Source organism: Spermophilus citellus (genome assembly GCF_964194105.1).
Source record: "Spermophilus citellus genome assembly, chromosome: 6".
NCBI lineage: Eukaryota > Metazoa > Chordata > Mammalia > Rodentia > Sciuridae > Spermophilus > Spermophilus citellus.
Window position 1 is genome coordinate 158146256 of NC_138187.1, and position 17983 is coordinate 158164238.

At 34.9% G+C, this 17983-nt stretch overlaps 1 protein-coding gene across 6 annotated transcripts in view; it reads right to left on the minus strand.

The window, feature by feature from the left end:
* The window catches only part of RABGAP1L (RAB GTPase activating protein 1 like), a 647569-nt gene that overhangs the window by 202917 nt on the left and 426669 nt on the right, over positions 1-17983 (minus strand). For all 6 annotated transcript variants that reach the window (XR_014022598.1, XM_081298896.1, XM_081298894.1 and 3 more), the window contains 2 exons: positions 14035-14160; positions 11831-11974 (listed from right to left, as the gene is read on the minus strand). Coding sequence is in view for 5 of the 6 variants with exons in the window: in XM_081298896.1 (XP_081155022.1) it covers positions 11831-11974; positions 14035-14160 (270 nt within the window). In the remaining variant the exon portion in view is untranslated. The remainder of the gene's footprint in view (positions 1-11830; positions 11975-14034; positions 14161-17983) is intronic.

The window sequence follows — 17983 nt, forward strand, 5'->3', positions numbered from 1 at the left end:
AAGAGGCCCTGGATAAATGATGAAAAGGTCAAATCCTTATTTGGTTAAAATGCCACACGATGAATGCTGATGATAAAGTACATGAAAAGGGCAGCTGGAGCGGAGTGCCTGGAGTGTCAGGAGAAGGGAATTCACATGAGAAATCCTGCTCATGATGGGAGGAGCACCTGGGATAAGAGATCAGCAGTCCTGGATGAGACACTCAAACTGAGGCTGAGAACTGACAAGACTTCACCCTTACAATGAGCATAGCTTATGAGGCCTATTTCTCTTCCCTCTTCCATTTTCTCCTTCCTCCTTCTCCCCCCACCCGACTTTTTCTTTTTCTTTCCTTTTTTTATTTTTTAACCCAGGGGTACTCTACTCCTAAGCTCTATCCTGAGTCCTTTTTGATTTTGAGACCAGGTCTCCTGAAATTGCTGAAGCTGGTCTTGAACTCGCAATCCTCCTGCTTCAGCCTCCTGAGTTGCTGGGATTACATACACCAGGTATAATTATGATTTCATAAGAGATACAAAACTATCTGCTTGCCATGAACACAAAGGTCAAGACTCATCAGACATGTGTGAGTTAAAAAACAAAACAAAACAAAACAAAAACAACCAAAAACCTATTTCTAAATTGGCCAACTGTGTGAGAGATGTGAAGGTCGGCACTCTGTTTGGAGTAGAACAATGTATCCAGTTTTGAGTAAAGTGCATGGTCCAGAAACACTCTTATTGATGAAGTCTACCAACATTCTAGCCTCAAAACTCTGTGACAAAGAGAAGCCTGAGAGGTTATCATCTAAAATTGGGTATATATGTGGTTGGTGCATGCCTGTAATCCCAGTAATTTGGGAGACTGAGGCAGAAGGATCATAAGTTCAAAGCCAGCCTGAGCAACTCAGAACTTCAGTAATTTAGCAAGACCCGGCCTCAAAAATAAATAAATAAATAAATAAAGGACTTGGGTGAGGGGGCTGCAATTGTAGTTCAGTGATAGAGCACTTGCCTAGTATGTGAGAGGCAGTGGGTTAGAACCTTAGCACCACATAAAAATAAATATACAAACAAACAAATACATAAAGGAATTGTATCCATCTACAATAAAAAAAATTAATTAAAAAAAGAACTGGTGGGGCTGGAGTTGTGGCTCAGCAGTAGAGTGCTCACCTAACATGTTGGAGGTGCTAGGTTTGATCCTCAGCACCACATAAAAATAAATAAATAATAAAGGTATTGTGTCCAACTACAACTAAAACACACACACACACACACACACACACATAAAAGGACTGGGGAGGTGTAGCTCAGTGATAAAGCACCCTCAATCTCCAGCTCCAAAAACAAACAAAAATTGGGTATGCCTCAAACAGGACAGCAAAGGTAATTAACTACTTTATAATACAAGATCTCATTTTCAATTTACTTTATAGGTATTAGCACCATTACAATTCTGAGGAACAAATTATAATTTTAAAGATTCTACCCTATTTCACAACCATTCTTCCAATCTAATTAAATAAATGCCCATGGCTAAGAGATATATGACTTGTTTTTGAGATGAATGAGTTTTATTTGTAAATATGCTTATCAAACACCTACTTTCAATGCTGCTGACACTAAGAACTTAAGCCTAGGAGCTACTTATACACTCAAGATGTTTTCTGTGCCAGATTCACCAACATTCCTTCTCGGGAAATCTGCCTCCAGGTACAGCTCCTGTTACGAAGGTTGCAGGTCGTGTGACTCACCCCACTCCAATCCCTTGCACAGAATACTAGTCAAGAGATGGACAACTGACCAAAGAGGACCCATACCTGTGACCTATGACAATGCAGACTTATTTTAAAATATGTAGAAGAACACCCAGATTCTCTCTAGGAATTTTATCTAAAAGCTACATAAGGAGATTGCTAAAAACTATTGGCATCAGAGTTAAAATGTCATGCAGACCTTTCTGAGATGTTTTAGGACCTACACAAAGCCAAAAAGAAGTAGGTTAGGAAAAGGACAATTCTCTGATTCATAGAGTGAGTGCCTGGGTTACTTTGGTGCCTGTTCTTCCATAGGAACTAGGTTAACTTTTTCTGGATTTCCTCTATATTTATTATAAACCTCCACTGTATTTGAGCTGTATGTCTGGGTTTATATTTCTTAAAATAACTAAGAAGAAAGGAATCCCTAAAGGTATGAATTTATTGTTTTGCTTGTACAACTCAAGAAGTAAGTTGCCTTTCAGCATTTAAATGACAATGATAAAAATTGTCAATGATAAGAAAATTGTCCACTAATTCTTATTTTCTATTTTTCTTCCACAGACACTTTGTATGTGTCTATCATATATCAAACAGATACTAGGTATTCAGTAGTACACAAAAAAGACATAGTTCTTCCTTTTAGAAAATTAAAACCTAGTTAGGGAAAGCATTGGAAAAGTAATACAAAGCAGATAAAGAACCACAAACCACAGAGTATTCTCAGAGGAGGTAAAAGGATGCACCTCCCTGAGAATGGATGGTCAAGGAAAGCTGCTTACAGGAAGCAACATTTAACCATAAAGGGGAAACGCAGCCAGGGAAAGAGTAAGGAACATATTATAGGCAGAAGGAAAAGAATCCACACATGAATTCATCTTGAAAAAAACCTAAAGTGTTCAGAAACTGAAAGAAGACTGATATCAAAGCACAGTAAGACTCTTAGACATCACTAGGGAGGAGGAGGGCAAGATTACCAAGCCAAATGATAAATGTGTTACTTAGTGGGAAACCACTGCAGGGTTTTTGACGTAACAGTAACATAATCTGATGTGCCTTTTACAAAGTTTTCTATGGGTTATTTGAACAACAACAGAATAAAAGAGCCAGGAGGACAGGTGGAAAGAACAGTTAGGTGGCTGGTCTGTTAAAAGCTTGTCTGCAACAACAACACTACAAAGTAACTTTGATTATTAAATTCATTATGAACTGGAAGATTTTTATTAGGGCAACAAAATTTTTGTCACCATTTAACTATAAGTCAGTGATCCTTTTTCTAAGGATCATGAGAACTAAGAACACAACAACCAAATACTGTGGATTATTGAACAGGTCCAACTACATAGTCCTTGTGAATCCACAAAGTAGCATGTTCTGATTTTACTGATGCAATAAGAATAAACCTTTACTTAAAGGTATAAATTCTGACACACTTACTATCCTGTTGTTCATCTTTCATAATTATTTCACTCTATATTTTTGTTTAAAGACACCAACTATTAACAGTAAATGTTCCCATGGATATCAAAACCTGCTTTTAGAATATAACACTACAGAGAAAGTGCAACATGAGCACTATCAGAATAAATGATTGAGAAATGTCAGTAACAATAACATTTCTCAGTCATTCCATAAAAACAGTGTTTCTAATATGTTCCCAGAAGCACAGACATGATGGAGCCAGCCATTCTTTCCTTTAGCCTTTACATTAAAAGGGAACATAAACTCATCCTAGCCGATTCATCAGCATGTCCTATTGCCTCTACCATTGAAAGCTGTCCACAATTCAACCACTGTTTACCACCTTCACTGTCACCTCCTTGTTCCAAACAACCATGGTCCCCCACCCAGGTTACTGCGAATGCATCCTACTTTCCCCCTTGAGTCCTTGCAGTAGTTTTTTCCTTGGTACTGGGTGTGTTAGTCAGCTTTGCTTCGCTGTGATCAAAATGCCTCACAAGAACATTCTAGAGGAAGAATTGTTTATTTGGCTCATGGTTCCAGGGGTTTACTGCAAGGTTAGTGTTCATTGCTCTGGGCCCAAGGTGAGGCAGAACATCATGATGGAAGGGCATGGAGGCCAGAAAGCAGAGAAGAGGGAAAAAGGCAGGGAAGATGAACACTTCCAGGCAGGCCCTCAGTAACTCACCACCTTCAGCCACAACCCACCTGTTTACAGTTACTATCCAGCTAGTCCACTTAAACTAGGATAGACTAAAAAGGTCACAGCTCTCACAATCTAATCATCTCACCTCTGAACATTTCTCATTTGCACAGAAGCTTTTGGGGAACAACTTATAAACAAACCATAAAATGGGGATTGAACCCAGGGGCACTCTAGCACTTGACTACATTCCCAGCCCTTTTTATTTTTTGAGATATGCTCTCACAAAGTTCCAAGGCTGGTCTTGAACTTGCAATCTTCCTGCTTCATCCTCCTGAGTTGCTGGGAATACAGGTGTGCACCACCACACCCACTCTCACAATATTTTTTCAACAGTGTAACCTAAGTGATCAGAATCAAATGTATATCCTTGCACCCCACTCCTATATTTAAAACTCTCTACTGGTTTCTCATCATTGTCCAGTAAAACCTAAAGTCTTCATGAGGGTCAAAGGCCCTGTTAAGATCTGTTATATTTCTTTTCCTTCCTTTTATTTTTCTCCATATACCTTTTAAATTCTGATATGCTATCTATCCTACTTAACCATTTGTTTATTGTCTGTCTCTTCTACAAATACAAAAACCTTATGAGGTCAATAGTTTTATCTACCTTTTCTTTATTGTTGTATATCTAAACAGGCATTAGTTAAATGCCTGGCATTAAGTTAGATTTTAATTTATTTATTTCAGTAAATGTCTGAGGAAGGAAGGAAGGAAGGAAGGAAGGAAGGAAGGAAGGAAGGAAGGAAGGAAGGAAGGAACAAAGGAAGGAAGGAAGGAAGATAGGTTGGTTGGTTCATTCTTCTAAAAGTCATAAGAAGCACAGACAATGGTTCTTCCATTTTAACTAGAGATTTCTGCTCGTGAGATCAAATTTAATGAAGGCCTAAAAAAGAGTTTTAAGCCAATGGATGTAAGAACTATAAAGATTCTTCTATGTGGGAAAAAGTTGGGGTCCAGCAATAAGGTCTTATATTATTATTTGTATTATACTGTATTAACTATATATACTAATGGCTTTAATGTGATCTTTCCATCCATCCATGCAGCGTACACTGAACATATCTGACCACCATTCTTCAACTCTCTCCCCTTATCCCCTGGCATCCTTCTCCCATTCTTAGTAATTACTATTCTACTTTCAGGTAAACATTTTTTGGTTTCCACATATAAGAGAGAATATGAGGTACTTGTATTTCTGTGTCTGGCTTATTTTGCTTAATATGATGTTCTTGAGTTCCAGTCATTTTATGGCAAATAACAGGATTTCATTCTTTTTTTATGGCTGAAAAATAGTCCATTGTGTATATACATGCTATATTATCTTTATCCATTTATCAGTTGTAAAGCACCTAGATTGATCCTATATCTTAGCTATTGTGAACAGTGCTGCAATAACCATGGACATGCAGGAATCTCTTTTATATGCTGATTTCCTTTCCTTTGGATATATATCCAGGAGTGGGAAACTGGATTATAGGGTACATCTATTTGTAGTTTTTGAGGAACCTCTGTACTGTGCTCCACAGTTGCTATACTAATTTATGATCCTACCGATGATGTGTAAGAGTTCCTCCTCCTGCTGAGGCTAACCAGCATGTGGTTTGTTTGTTTATTTATTTATTTGCTTGTTTGCTTATTTAATAACAGCCATCCTTACTGGGAAGTGATGGTGACTCACTACAGTTTTGATTTGCATTTCCTTGATGGCTAGTGATATTAAGCACTTTTATATCCACTTGTTGACAATTTGTATCTTTTTTTGTTTTTTTGAGGTCTATTCAGATGATTTCCCTTTTTAAAATTTATTTTTTATTTTTTTCCCTTTTTTTAAACTAAGTAATTTATTTTTTACTGTTAATCCTTTTGAATTCTTTATATATATTCCGCACATTAACCTTCTGTCAGAAGAATAAGGCAATTTCTTTCCTACTGTTCTACAGGTTGTCCCATCATGTACTGATGATGCTTCCTTTGCTGTGCAGAGTTTTTATAGATTGATATAATCCCATTGGTTAATTTTTGATTTTGTTTCCTATGCTTTTGGGGTCTAGCCAGAAAATCATTGCTGATTCCAATATCTTGCAATGTTTCCCCTTTTGTCTTCTAGCAGTTTCAAAGTTTCAAGTCTCAAAGTAAGATCTTTGATCCCTGTTGAGTTAGCTTCTGTAAGAAGTGAGAGGTCAAGTTTCAAGTCTTCTGCATGTGGATGTCCAGTCTTCCCAGCAGCATTTGTTCAACAGACTTCCTCTTTCAATCCATGTTTTTGGCATCTTTGTCATGAACCATTTGGCTGTAAAAGTATAGATTTACTTCTGGGATCTCCATTCTGTGCCACTGGTCGTCTGTGTGCCTGTGGTTATGCCATATCATGCTGTTCTGTTATTACTACTCTGTAGTGGTCTTGCAATCGGGTATTGTGATGCGTCCAGCTTTGCTCTTTCTGCTCAAGATTATTTAAGCTACTTGGGTCTTTTGCGCTTCCATATACATTTTTAAACTTCTTTTTCAAACTTTTGTGAATAAAGTCATTAGTAATTTGACAGGGACTGCACTGATCTGTAGACTGTTTTAGATAGAATAGGCAGTTTTAAATGATATTCTTCTAATCCATGAACATGGGCAGTTTTCCCATTTTTTAATGTCTTCTTCAATTTCTTTTATTAGTATTTTGTAATTTTCTTGTAGGGGTCTTTCACTTCCTTAGCTAAGTTTACTCCTAAGTACTTTATTTTATTTTGAATGGGATTTCTTTCATGATTCAGGAAAGAGATTTCAGAAACAGTTTCTGGTCCTGAAAATTTCTGTGGATACATAAAACTTAAAAGTAGCCTACATAGTTTTTTATTGGTTAGTTAAAGCATTTTTCCTTCTCTTTAATCTTGTGGCTACTAGAGTTTTCACAAACATGTATGTCTGTGAGAGATTTTAATCTTCCTTATATCAGCTCATTCTGATGAAGTTTTAGGGAAAATTGGTGGTATAGAGGGAGAATATTATATAATGAATCAACTCTTCAGATAAGTTCAGAAACCTGCCTTGAAAGGGAAAATATACCTGGTGGTATCTAATCAAACAATGTAGAAATGTCTTTTTTCCCCCATCATCCTAAAAAAGGAAACACAGGGAGATACACTATAACTTAAAGGGTCAATTTCATGAAATACCAAGTTACTATATAAAGCTGAATATATTTGGCAATCTAAAAATTGAACTATCTGGGAAGAGTCAACTTCAAACACCAGCTGTCAGTTATCCTGTCAAGACTCAGAGAAATACTGGAGTTTTCCTCTTGTGTTTTGTGAGAAGGTGAAGGGAAAGGGGAAAAAAAATTTTTTAGAGAATTATTTGAATCACTGCTGAGAAAGAATACAACTTCCATTAAGGTCACTGGCTAAAATTTTGCTTTCAACAAAGAAGTATCTCAACTAGAGGGGAAAAGGTGAATAGAAAGCCAGTCAGAAAAAAAGTGAGAAGTAACTAGAAGGGCTATACAGATAAACACCATTCAGAAAAATATTCTTATTAATTGATAATTAGGCATAGTGCCAAGCATTTTATATCACAGTCTCAGTTCTTACACAAAACATGAAAAATAGGTATTGCTAGTTCATTTTACAAATAAAGACACTGAAACTTACATATACAACAAGTAACTTCAAAATGATGATCCAAGAAGACTTGACTTAAAAAGGCCAATATCTTAATTCCCTTGTTATACCTGTTTCCATACTGCTTCTTCTAAAACTGAACACTGTGATAGATTTTCCCCATCAGGATAAACACAAAGCAATCCAGCTCTTGGCCAGCTCTTCTGTATGCAGTTTCAGACATCAAGTGAATCACTTTTATCACCAAATGAGTTTCATTCCGTTGTATATTCATGAACTATAGTCTGACCCAGTATCTACTTCTAAAAACAAAACAAAGCCTGTCTTTGACCACAAGAAAGAAAGACCTTTACTGCATTAAGAAAAAAAAACTTTTAAAAAGAAATAGTCTTGATATTTTGTAGAGTTGTTTGGCTCTATCTCCTCAAGCTGAACATGTGCACATCCCAATCCAGCAATTCCACTCTCAGGTACCCACAAAAATACACATCTATGTTCACCAAAAGTAAGTTCAAGAATGTTGGTAGCAGCCTTAAGCTGGAAACGATTCAAATGTCTGTCAACAAGAGAATGGAAGAATGGATAAAGTATAGTATAGTCACACAATGGAACAAATAAACCAAGGGAAGATGCAACAATAAGGATAAATCTCACAAACATGAGGAATAAAACGGAAAAACATACATATTCCAAAACTGCGTGTACATAAAGTTTAACAACAAGCAAAACTGATCTATGGTGTTAAAAGAATAGTGATCTTTCTTCAGAGAGGTAGTTACTAAAAAGGGGTAGTGAAGGCAGGCTCCTGACATGAGATGACATCCTGCTTTTTTGATGTGGGTGTTGCTGGTTACCTTAATATGTACATTTTTGTGAAAAACTCTCAAGTTTTATACTATTTTTATATATTTCTTTTATTCTGTTATACTTCAATAAATTATTTTTAAAAGTTCAGTGTTTTTATTCTTGATAGTTTAACATCACAACATTTACACTTTAAATGTTAACACATTTAGCTTTTTTCTTATCTCTCCAAATAGAGGCAGACAATAAAACAGACTTTTAAAAAATGATTTTCATTTCAATTACTGGCTAAAGACAATCTACAGAGAGTTCTATTCATCTTAATATAAGAGAATGTATTTTTGAACTCTAGTTTCAAATTCTTTTGTGATCCATCTTACACCAAACTTAGGAATTAGCCCTAGTTGCAATATATTTCAGTTTAAGTAAACATTTTAGGTAAAGCTATTAATAACTAGGAGGTTTTTTTTGTTGTTGCTGTTGTTTTTTTTTTGGGGGGGGGTTGGTTTTTTTAGTGAGACTGCATTGTCAGTATCTATAAAATTATTCCCTTCTTGCTAAATTAGCTTCATATTTTCAATCTGGGGATGAAAGAACTCTTTAAAAGGACATAAGGCAGGTAGGAAAGCACACCATGACAATAGGCCTTCTGGAAGTGAACTCTCCAAGGCAAGGTCTTTCCTTTTTACTTTAAGTAGAATCCTTGGGTAAAAGGCTTTACAGAACAATAATTTTTGTCAAAATGATAAACTTTGAAAAATCAACACCTTTCCATTTGAGAATTTCATAACCTTCCATTTGCAACTAAATATTGATTCAAACCATCAAAATTTGGTTGTTTTCTTAAAGAGAGAAAATTATGACAAAACAAACATCTAAAGGACAATCTATGACTATGTTACCATTTCTTAGAATATTCTATCACATATGAAAGAATAGCTTGTGATATAAATATTTTATTAACTAAAAGAAGGAAAGGGGCAAAGAAAAAACACAGGCAGGAAGTAAAAGTTTATTCAAAATTTCCTTTGCAAAATAACCCTTGACAAAGACAAGTTAGTGGAAAGAACGAACATCCTGGAGCATACTAAAACATTGTTCCCAATAAAGTTTATTTTGAAAACTGACTTCACTCAGTTATTTCTCTAGGTATTACGATGGTGTTATTACAAACCCACCCCCATGTTTTGGAAAGCTATGCAACTTCCTTAACTACTACAGAGAACAGGTTAAAGGGGAAGGAAAATAATAGTTATGATGCTTTTATTAATTTTAATGAACATTAAAATTCTTCTCCCACTGTGATTGTGAATCACAGTTGACAAGTGATGGGAAGGCTTATGAATTTAGTTTGCTTTTCTGTAATTTTCTTAGCAACTGAAATTAGAAATTTAAGTACCTTCAAGATGAAATTCCCTGAGCAATTCTGAATCTAGGTTCTAGAAGAACCATGAACAGGTGCCAGGCAGAGACAACTTTAGTAAGTCATCATTCCAGTGAACTAGACCACAGCATTACCACTCTACCAAAAAGTGATCGGAAAATCCAATTTAGCTGAATGATTAAGAACATTAATTTCATTTCCTTTTCTATAATAAATACCATAGAACTAATTTAGTATGAAATTAGATAAACTCAGAAAAAATGAAGCAATGATAACAAATATTTGCAAGCTCATACTATATAGAATGCAGAAACTATTACAATGCCATACTTCCCAATTTCTTGTTTTTACAAAACATCATGAAATACTAACCTTAACTCAATATAATAATGTCCACGAGGACTTATTTATCAAGACTAATTTTTAGTATTAGTTTTCACAATACCCAAAAACATGGTTTTTGCCTTTAAAGCATAATGCCCTAAAGTTTGTGAGTCAGAACTAATCACCACACCAATTGGGACAAACAGGTCAAATAGCATTTTTAGTACAAATGTTTAAATTTGCTTCATGTAAATTGTGATGATACCATGTTGACTTTGAATAGGGTTTAGCTTCAATTCTGCATTCTTCCTTTAGCTTAAATTTAGAATGGCATTTTACATACTAATTTGTAAGTAAAATGAATAGGGAAATTAATGTGTTACCAATCAGCTTCCCTAGCTGTTACATATTTATGATTCAAGAATCTCTTCTGAGAGCCCATCAGGTGTCTCTTGTTTATCAAAGATGCTACAAATGAGTCAAAATCTTACATGCTTACAACATGCTCCACAACTTGCAGGTACTACGCAAGTGCTAAACAAAGACCTTGAAGACTGGGCTGGGGTTGTGTGTGGCTCAGAGGTGGAGCGCTCGTATGTATGTATGTGTATGTATGTGTGTGTGTGTGTGTGTGTATATATATATTTAAGCTAGAGGACTTGATTTGAACTTGACTAGTAATATTCTTACCAGGCATGTTCATTTAATTATAAAATGAAGAGGAATTATTTAGTTTACATGATTTCTAGACAATGAAGTGTTTACGTATTACACACTATACATGTTGATTGAACTTCTGAATTTTAAAAAGGTAGCTACATAAAATGGATGATTCTTTTGAGTTGTGAACATAAGTAGCTTAATATAAATATTTTAGACTGAATGAAATGTATGTCCATGTGTACATTGGCCAAAAGTTTCTGTGAAGGTAAATAGCTAACATTGGTTTGAAAGTCACCAAGTTCGTTTTTTTTAAAAAACAAACAAACAAACAAAAAAACGAAACACATACTTCTCACTCAGTAACTTGCCTATAATGCTAATTGTCAAACATTTGATGGTAAATATAAAATATGTAATACTTATTTCTTAAGAGTAAAGTAGGGCTGGAGGGCTCAGTGGTGGAGAGAGTACCTCAGCACCATCCACACACACACAAAATAAATAATCATAGCCACCTAAGGAACTAAAAATAATAAAAGAAATGAACAAATACCTAAGTAATTTTACAAACTGTGTTCTGAACTATTCTACTGCTTAAAAGTATAACTGGGCCGAGGGTACAGCTTAGTGATAGAACATGTGCTTAGCAAGCACAAGGCCCTGGGTTTAATCCCCGACACTTCAAAAAATAAAATAAAGACATAGTTATATTACCTAAAACTTTTCTCATCATTTGTCAGGAGCCTCAAATACATACACAGATATATCTTATGAATAGAGGAATTAATTACTGCAAAAATATCACTTATATTTACTATTAGAATTGCATTGATATTAAAACACCTCATTCAAAATTCATTTAACTTTAAAAGTCTGTTACGTTGATAATACACTATTACACAGATATAGGTTTATTATGTATTTAATGATATAAAATTTAACCACCTCTCCTTCCTTTGTGGAATTGTATATGCCTTACTATTTTTATTCTGCACAAATGATAAAATTACAGAAAAATCTTTACTAAATATTTCAATAGAGCTTTTTTTGTCATCGGATATGGATTTATATCATACTGTAACCATTTTAAATAGAAACAGGTTTCTATTTTGGCTTGGTAATGAAAGCTGGGCTCAGCCTACCTCACAGAGCAGCAGGTCAATGATGTGGAACACCATACAGAGCGGAAACTTGGCAGTAAAGAGAGTGAGGAACCACTGGGATGCATACATATGAGCCTCCAGGTTCAGATCACAAAAATGGCTGTGCAGGTCTGGAAGCTGTTCCTAAAAGTCAAAATGAAAAACTTAGGAGGCGGAACACTGAAGAAGCTTTACTTCCTGCCACATGTGCAGTTTATAGCAAGATTTCTGTGGTCAATTTCACTGTATTCCAGCATTGGTTGCATTTTAAGTAACTACACAGAAGTGATAACAGAATTGATCATATGACAGATAATTGACTTGTTATAAACAAAAAGCTGATCATCTCTTGCTCAGTTGAGTGTTCTTATTTTTTGGGAAATGCTGGGTCTGACAAAACACCTACAGTCTTAAGAATATCTTGACATAGGGTCACATCACAACATCCCCATTCAAGATGCACCTCTTAGCTGGTCAGAAAAGAAACACGTCTCTTTGGGTACCATCTAATATCAACATCATCTAGGGTCCATAATGTCACTTCTATGTATTTTTGAACACTTGGGAAGTTCAAAAGCATAACCACATAGTAAAAACTTCTCTTTAATATATCAAAAATGGCAAAGTGAAATTGTGCAAAGTGTAACACATAAAGCTGAATATCTCCCAAACATGTCTTTATGCTAGCTTTAATTTCTTCCCAAGTTAAACAAGCAAATGCTTTTCAAAATCATGAAACCCAAGTACAAAGTATCAGCTATTTTAATAACCAAAATACAGGCAAGGATGTACAAATTCATGTTCATTTTGTTTTCATAAAGAGATCACAACAACAAAATAAAGCATTTTTATATAACATGCTCTCTGAAAAACAAATATGCCAAGGTTCCAATTGGTCATCAAGCGTTAACAAGTAAAAAGTGCTAATAGATAAAAGAGGCTGAGTTTCTTCATACTATCACAAACTTGCTCTTCAAGTACTATATATATTCATGTTATTTTCAAAGCCCTCAGTAATACTAACCTTTGAAAAATAAACTTCTGTGAAACAAAGGTAAATAGTAAGTAACTCCAATATTTACTTGGTAAAATTGAATCTTTAAACAAGAACCTATTTCTTTATAATGCCCATTGTTACTAGATACCAGAGTCGTTCCCCTCCACACTCATCCATCATTGGTCTTATGGCTCATTTGATAGGTTTTTCTCTCCATTTCTTCTTCATATGTAAGGTCTTTGACTCTTCCCAATAAAGTTGCTCCCTACTTCCCTGTAAACTCTCAGTCTCTTACTCCCCTGGTCTTCCAGACTTTCAGTCTCCAGCTGGCTTCACCGTCCTTTTTAGACACCAGGGGATTTCCTGATAGGTCATGACAATGAACATCTACCAGCATCTTCTATTCTCACATTCCACTACTCTTCTTCCTCAACTATCTCACATACACATCAATCCATTCATTTATTTCCTTCACATTTTTCTGGGATCCCAAAACCTCCTTTAGAAAGTCATACAAACAAATATGCTGAATAGATCCATTAAAAATTTAAGATTTCCAATTGCGAGCAGAATTTCAAAACTACGTAATAACTCTATTTATCAACTCTAGTCAGTAATTTTGCCCTGCTTACCATTTTGTTCTATAATACCTAATACATATAAAAGAATGTTTCTCACACAAATACATTTATAAAAAATATTATGAGGCACATCAACAACAATGTTTGGGATACAAAAATTATATGGAAGAAAATTAAACTATGTTCGTACAGTATGGTATTCCGGGTGCTTTTTATTCTCTTACCAACTTCTTTCTGTCTTTTCCAAGTGTCCTCTGTATATCCAAATATGGTAGTAGTACTAATTAGTATGGAGAAAGATCTTATATGTTTGAATTTTTTATTTGGCAAATATATTCATTTCTCTACAAATAATATTCATCATTCTTCTCACTGGATTAACTCACTATAATCTCACTTCAGAGTGTATTAAAACTGAATATTTAAAACATGAAACTATAAATAGTCAAGTAGCTAAATACATACATTGTGATATTAAGATCAATGTAAATATTGGTCAGAAACCAAATCTATTTACATTTTCAGTAGTGTTTCACTAAACTCTTAGAACTGATCATTGCTCATCAACACCGTTAGGCTTTTTTGATAACAAATCTGAATGATAAAGGTTCCTAATTTTTATTTACCTGCATTAGTCTTTCCAACTGATAGAATTTGCAATGAAGATCTTCAAAGTTGTTTTTGTAGAGGTCTCGCAATTTATAGTAATACATGATTTTCACCAAAACACAGAAAGCTTGTTCCTCTGGCATCTATAGGAAAATATATACAGGTAAAATGTGAATGAGTACCATTTGTTCAGAATGTCAAAAAAATTCCTTCATGCTGTTAGTCCTCTGCATGAATGACTGAAGTTCTAAAGTGAATGAAGCCCTTCAGAGCCAGCCTTCTACAGAGTGACAAGGCAAATTTTGTGTTTAAAGCTGCCAGCCTCTTTACTTGAGATAAACTGTCTCCTTTGTTAATTAAAAAAAATTTAAAATATTTTTAATTATAGATGGACATGATTTGTTTAATTTTATGTGATGCTGGAGATAGAACCCAGTGCCTCCCACATGCTAGGCAAGCACTCTACCATTGAGCCACAACCCCAGCCCCTCCTTTTTAAATTTTAATCATGCTGTCATTGTTATCTTTTTTAAAAAAGATAATACAGTCACAATTGAAAAATACAAACACTACCGCAACATAACTAGTCCTCCATATCTGCCCCCTTGTTTCTTTTGCATAACTTCATGACTACTCTTAAAAATTTCTCTAGTACCCTGCTAATGTTTTATGAAAAAAGTATGTTTTTTTAAAAAATTTTTCCCCTTTCCTATAAAAAAGAGAGCATTCTGTATATGTTGTTATACATCTTGCTTTTTCCCCCTTAACAATATAAGTTGGAAACATTTCCTTCTCAGGATGTAAAGAGCTGCCTCTTTATTTTAAAAAATGGCTATGTAGTATTTAATTATGAGGCTATGCCAGAGTTAATCACTTTCCTGTATGAATGCTTGAGATGTTCCTCATTTGTTTTTTTATCACCAATAGTGCAATAAACAACCTTGTATATATATTATTTGTACACATGGAGGGATGGGGTAGGGCAAGGCTTATTCCACAAAGAGGGATTAAACAGTCAAACCATGACTGCATTTTAAATTTTGATGGATAGTGTGATAGTGTCCTTATAGTGTCTTCTGTTGCTATTTTTCTTTGTAAGAAACAGTTTTTAAAATGGATCTTATGAGTTTCTATCATTGAGATTTCAATGACCAATAAAACATTATTAGCCCTCTCAATTTTTTTAATCTGAACAAAGAATAAAAGTCTTAAGTTATAGGAACAAATCTCTCAATAAGCTGAAAGAATATGGAAAGGGACTTATACATTCTAGAAATTACACCAAGCAGACAGAAAAATCTGTTTAATTTACCCAGTGTCCTAGGATCAACTATTATGTAAACATCTACTTTAAATGTCACCCTGAAAAAATGGAATTGACAGGTTATGATATTTTGTATCTCTTTCACGGGTAGATTAACATCATGCCTAAGTAACTGAACAAACAGAGTTCCTTTATCTACTTAGAAATGCAATTATTATTAAGTTCCTATACAAAACAGTTACTTCTACTTGCTACTTACAAATCATAAAGTGCTTTAATGAAATAAAATTTTCTACAATTAAATATACTTCAATATTATCATTTCAATTCTCTAAATATTTGCTTATTTCTTTTGATCCAGTTATTGGAGGCCTTTTCAAAAATTTTGGTCTCTAACCTTAGCTGTTCAAGTCAGGAAGCATTTTCAGCTTCTATTTATTTAGAATATAAGTATACTGTATTCTTTGTTTCTTCAGCAATTCTGTCATTTGTGTCTCAAGCGACATCGACTTGCACCTCTGTGATAATTCTCTTATCACCAAATTCTAAGCCTCTACATCTTCCTCTGAGATGTCTATTTCAATGGCTATAAAAAGCTGCATGTAAGAGAATGATAGCCAGCCCTTGAGAAACTCACTCCCTCTAAGTCTCTCTTTGACAATTAAGTGAATATTACCAGATTATCTTTATCACCTAAAGGGGATATGGTTTGTTTCCTCCAATGTGGTAACTACCAAACAAATAAAAGGTTTCACTCCCCTTTTGTTTTCCTATGGAGCCACTGAAGAGATGGTCTGCAAGCACAGTGCAAGGCTCTGGAAGGCCAGAGGGGACGGTACTGGGTCTCTTCCCAGATGAATGAGCAGGCTGCTCTGCCTGGTCAGGACAGGAGGGGAGCAGGGGTGTGTGGAAGACATCAGCACAGTCAGAGTACCAGCAGAGGAATGGCCAGTATGGGCCACACACTCAGAATAATCACAGGGAGATGACAAATGGACACAAATTCTGCCTGCTTTCAGAAACGGAGCTTAAACTTCATATCCTCTCTTTTCTTTTCTTTTTTTTTTATTGTTGGTCGTTCAAAACATTACATATTTCTTAATATACCATATTTCACAGTTTGATTCACGTGTATATCCTCTCTTTTCTACCTCCCCTTTCCTCACATGGAAAACATTCAGTGAATGTCCTTCAAAAATAAAACCGTCTAAAAGTTTGACTTGATACCTAAAAAAAGAAAAACTGTGAGTACTGACAATCCCAGCCCATTGTCTATTTTTTCATATTTTAAATTTGTTCTTTTCAGACATACATGACAGTAGAGTGTGTTTTGACATTTTATACACACATAGAGTGTAACTTATCCTAATTAGGATCCCCTTCTTGTGGTTGTCCATGATAAGGAGTCACACTGGTTGTATATTCACATGTGATCACAGGAAAGTTATGTCTGATTTCCTCTACTATCTTTCCTATTCCCAACCCCCATCCCGTCCCTTCATTCCTCTTTGTCTAATCCAATGAACTTCTAGTCTTTCCTCCCCTCTCTTTATTGTGTGTTAGCATCGACATATCAGAGAGAACATTTGTCCTTTAGTTTTTTGGGACTGGCTTATTTTGCTTAGCATGAAAGTATCTAGTTCCATCCATTTACTGGCAAAGCAAATGCCATAATTTCATTCTTCTTTAAAACTGAGTAATATTCATGTGTATGTATGTATGAATGTATGTATACACACACACACACACACACACACACACACTCACACACATACATACATACCCCATATTTTCTTGCATATATGTGGGAGAGATAAAAGTCCTGGAAGTTACTACAATTTATGTCTAATCTCAGCATTATGGCCAAGTTCTAAATTTTGGGACAAAGTGGCACATGAAAATTCTAGACTAAAACTATAAAATACCAGTCCAGCTAAGGTAGAAACACCTCAGACTCTTTGAAGACTAAAGTCAAATATACTAGGCAATTATAGAAAGATATAATCTCATACAATAGACTAAAATTAACCACTGTGAAGATAAAAAAAAATGCTAGCAAAATGAGGAATGTGTGGAATCCTTTGGAAAGTAGAAATGCAACTTTTCCTTTCTAGTTTAAAGATTAATGGGATCTGTTTAGCATGTCTACTTCAGCTTCCTGTGGTATCTCTCCTCTGATTAATATATTCATTAGCAGCAGCAGCAGCATCAGGGTAAGCATAAAAAATTGAGCAAAAGTACAAAATAATTTAAAAATGAAAACAAGCATATTAAAATGTAAAAAATGTGGCTCAACATCAGATTCTGGTTGACATTTAGGCTGCAAAGAAAAAAGGAAATTCAAATAGTGTGCATTTTCCTTTTGAAGATATGAATGCATGTTTCCACAGTATTTGTGATAGTATGTAACCTAAGATGTGTGTAATATGAAAACATTTTAGAAATAATACAATATTCACTTCCTGCAGGTTACTAGTGACTTTAACAATGACTGAAAAAATATTGACAGTAATAAATTATTGGCTTTGCCATTGCAAATAAATAGAATACTAATAATTGCAATGACAAGTTGTGCAACAGTGGTCCTACTGTAGCTTTAGCCATATTTGACTACTGTTCATAACTCACAGAATACTCAAAAACACCTGGGCTGGAATTGGAGGTGACATACAGCCACAATGTAGCAGTGTGCCATCAGACAC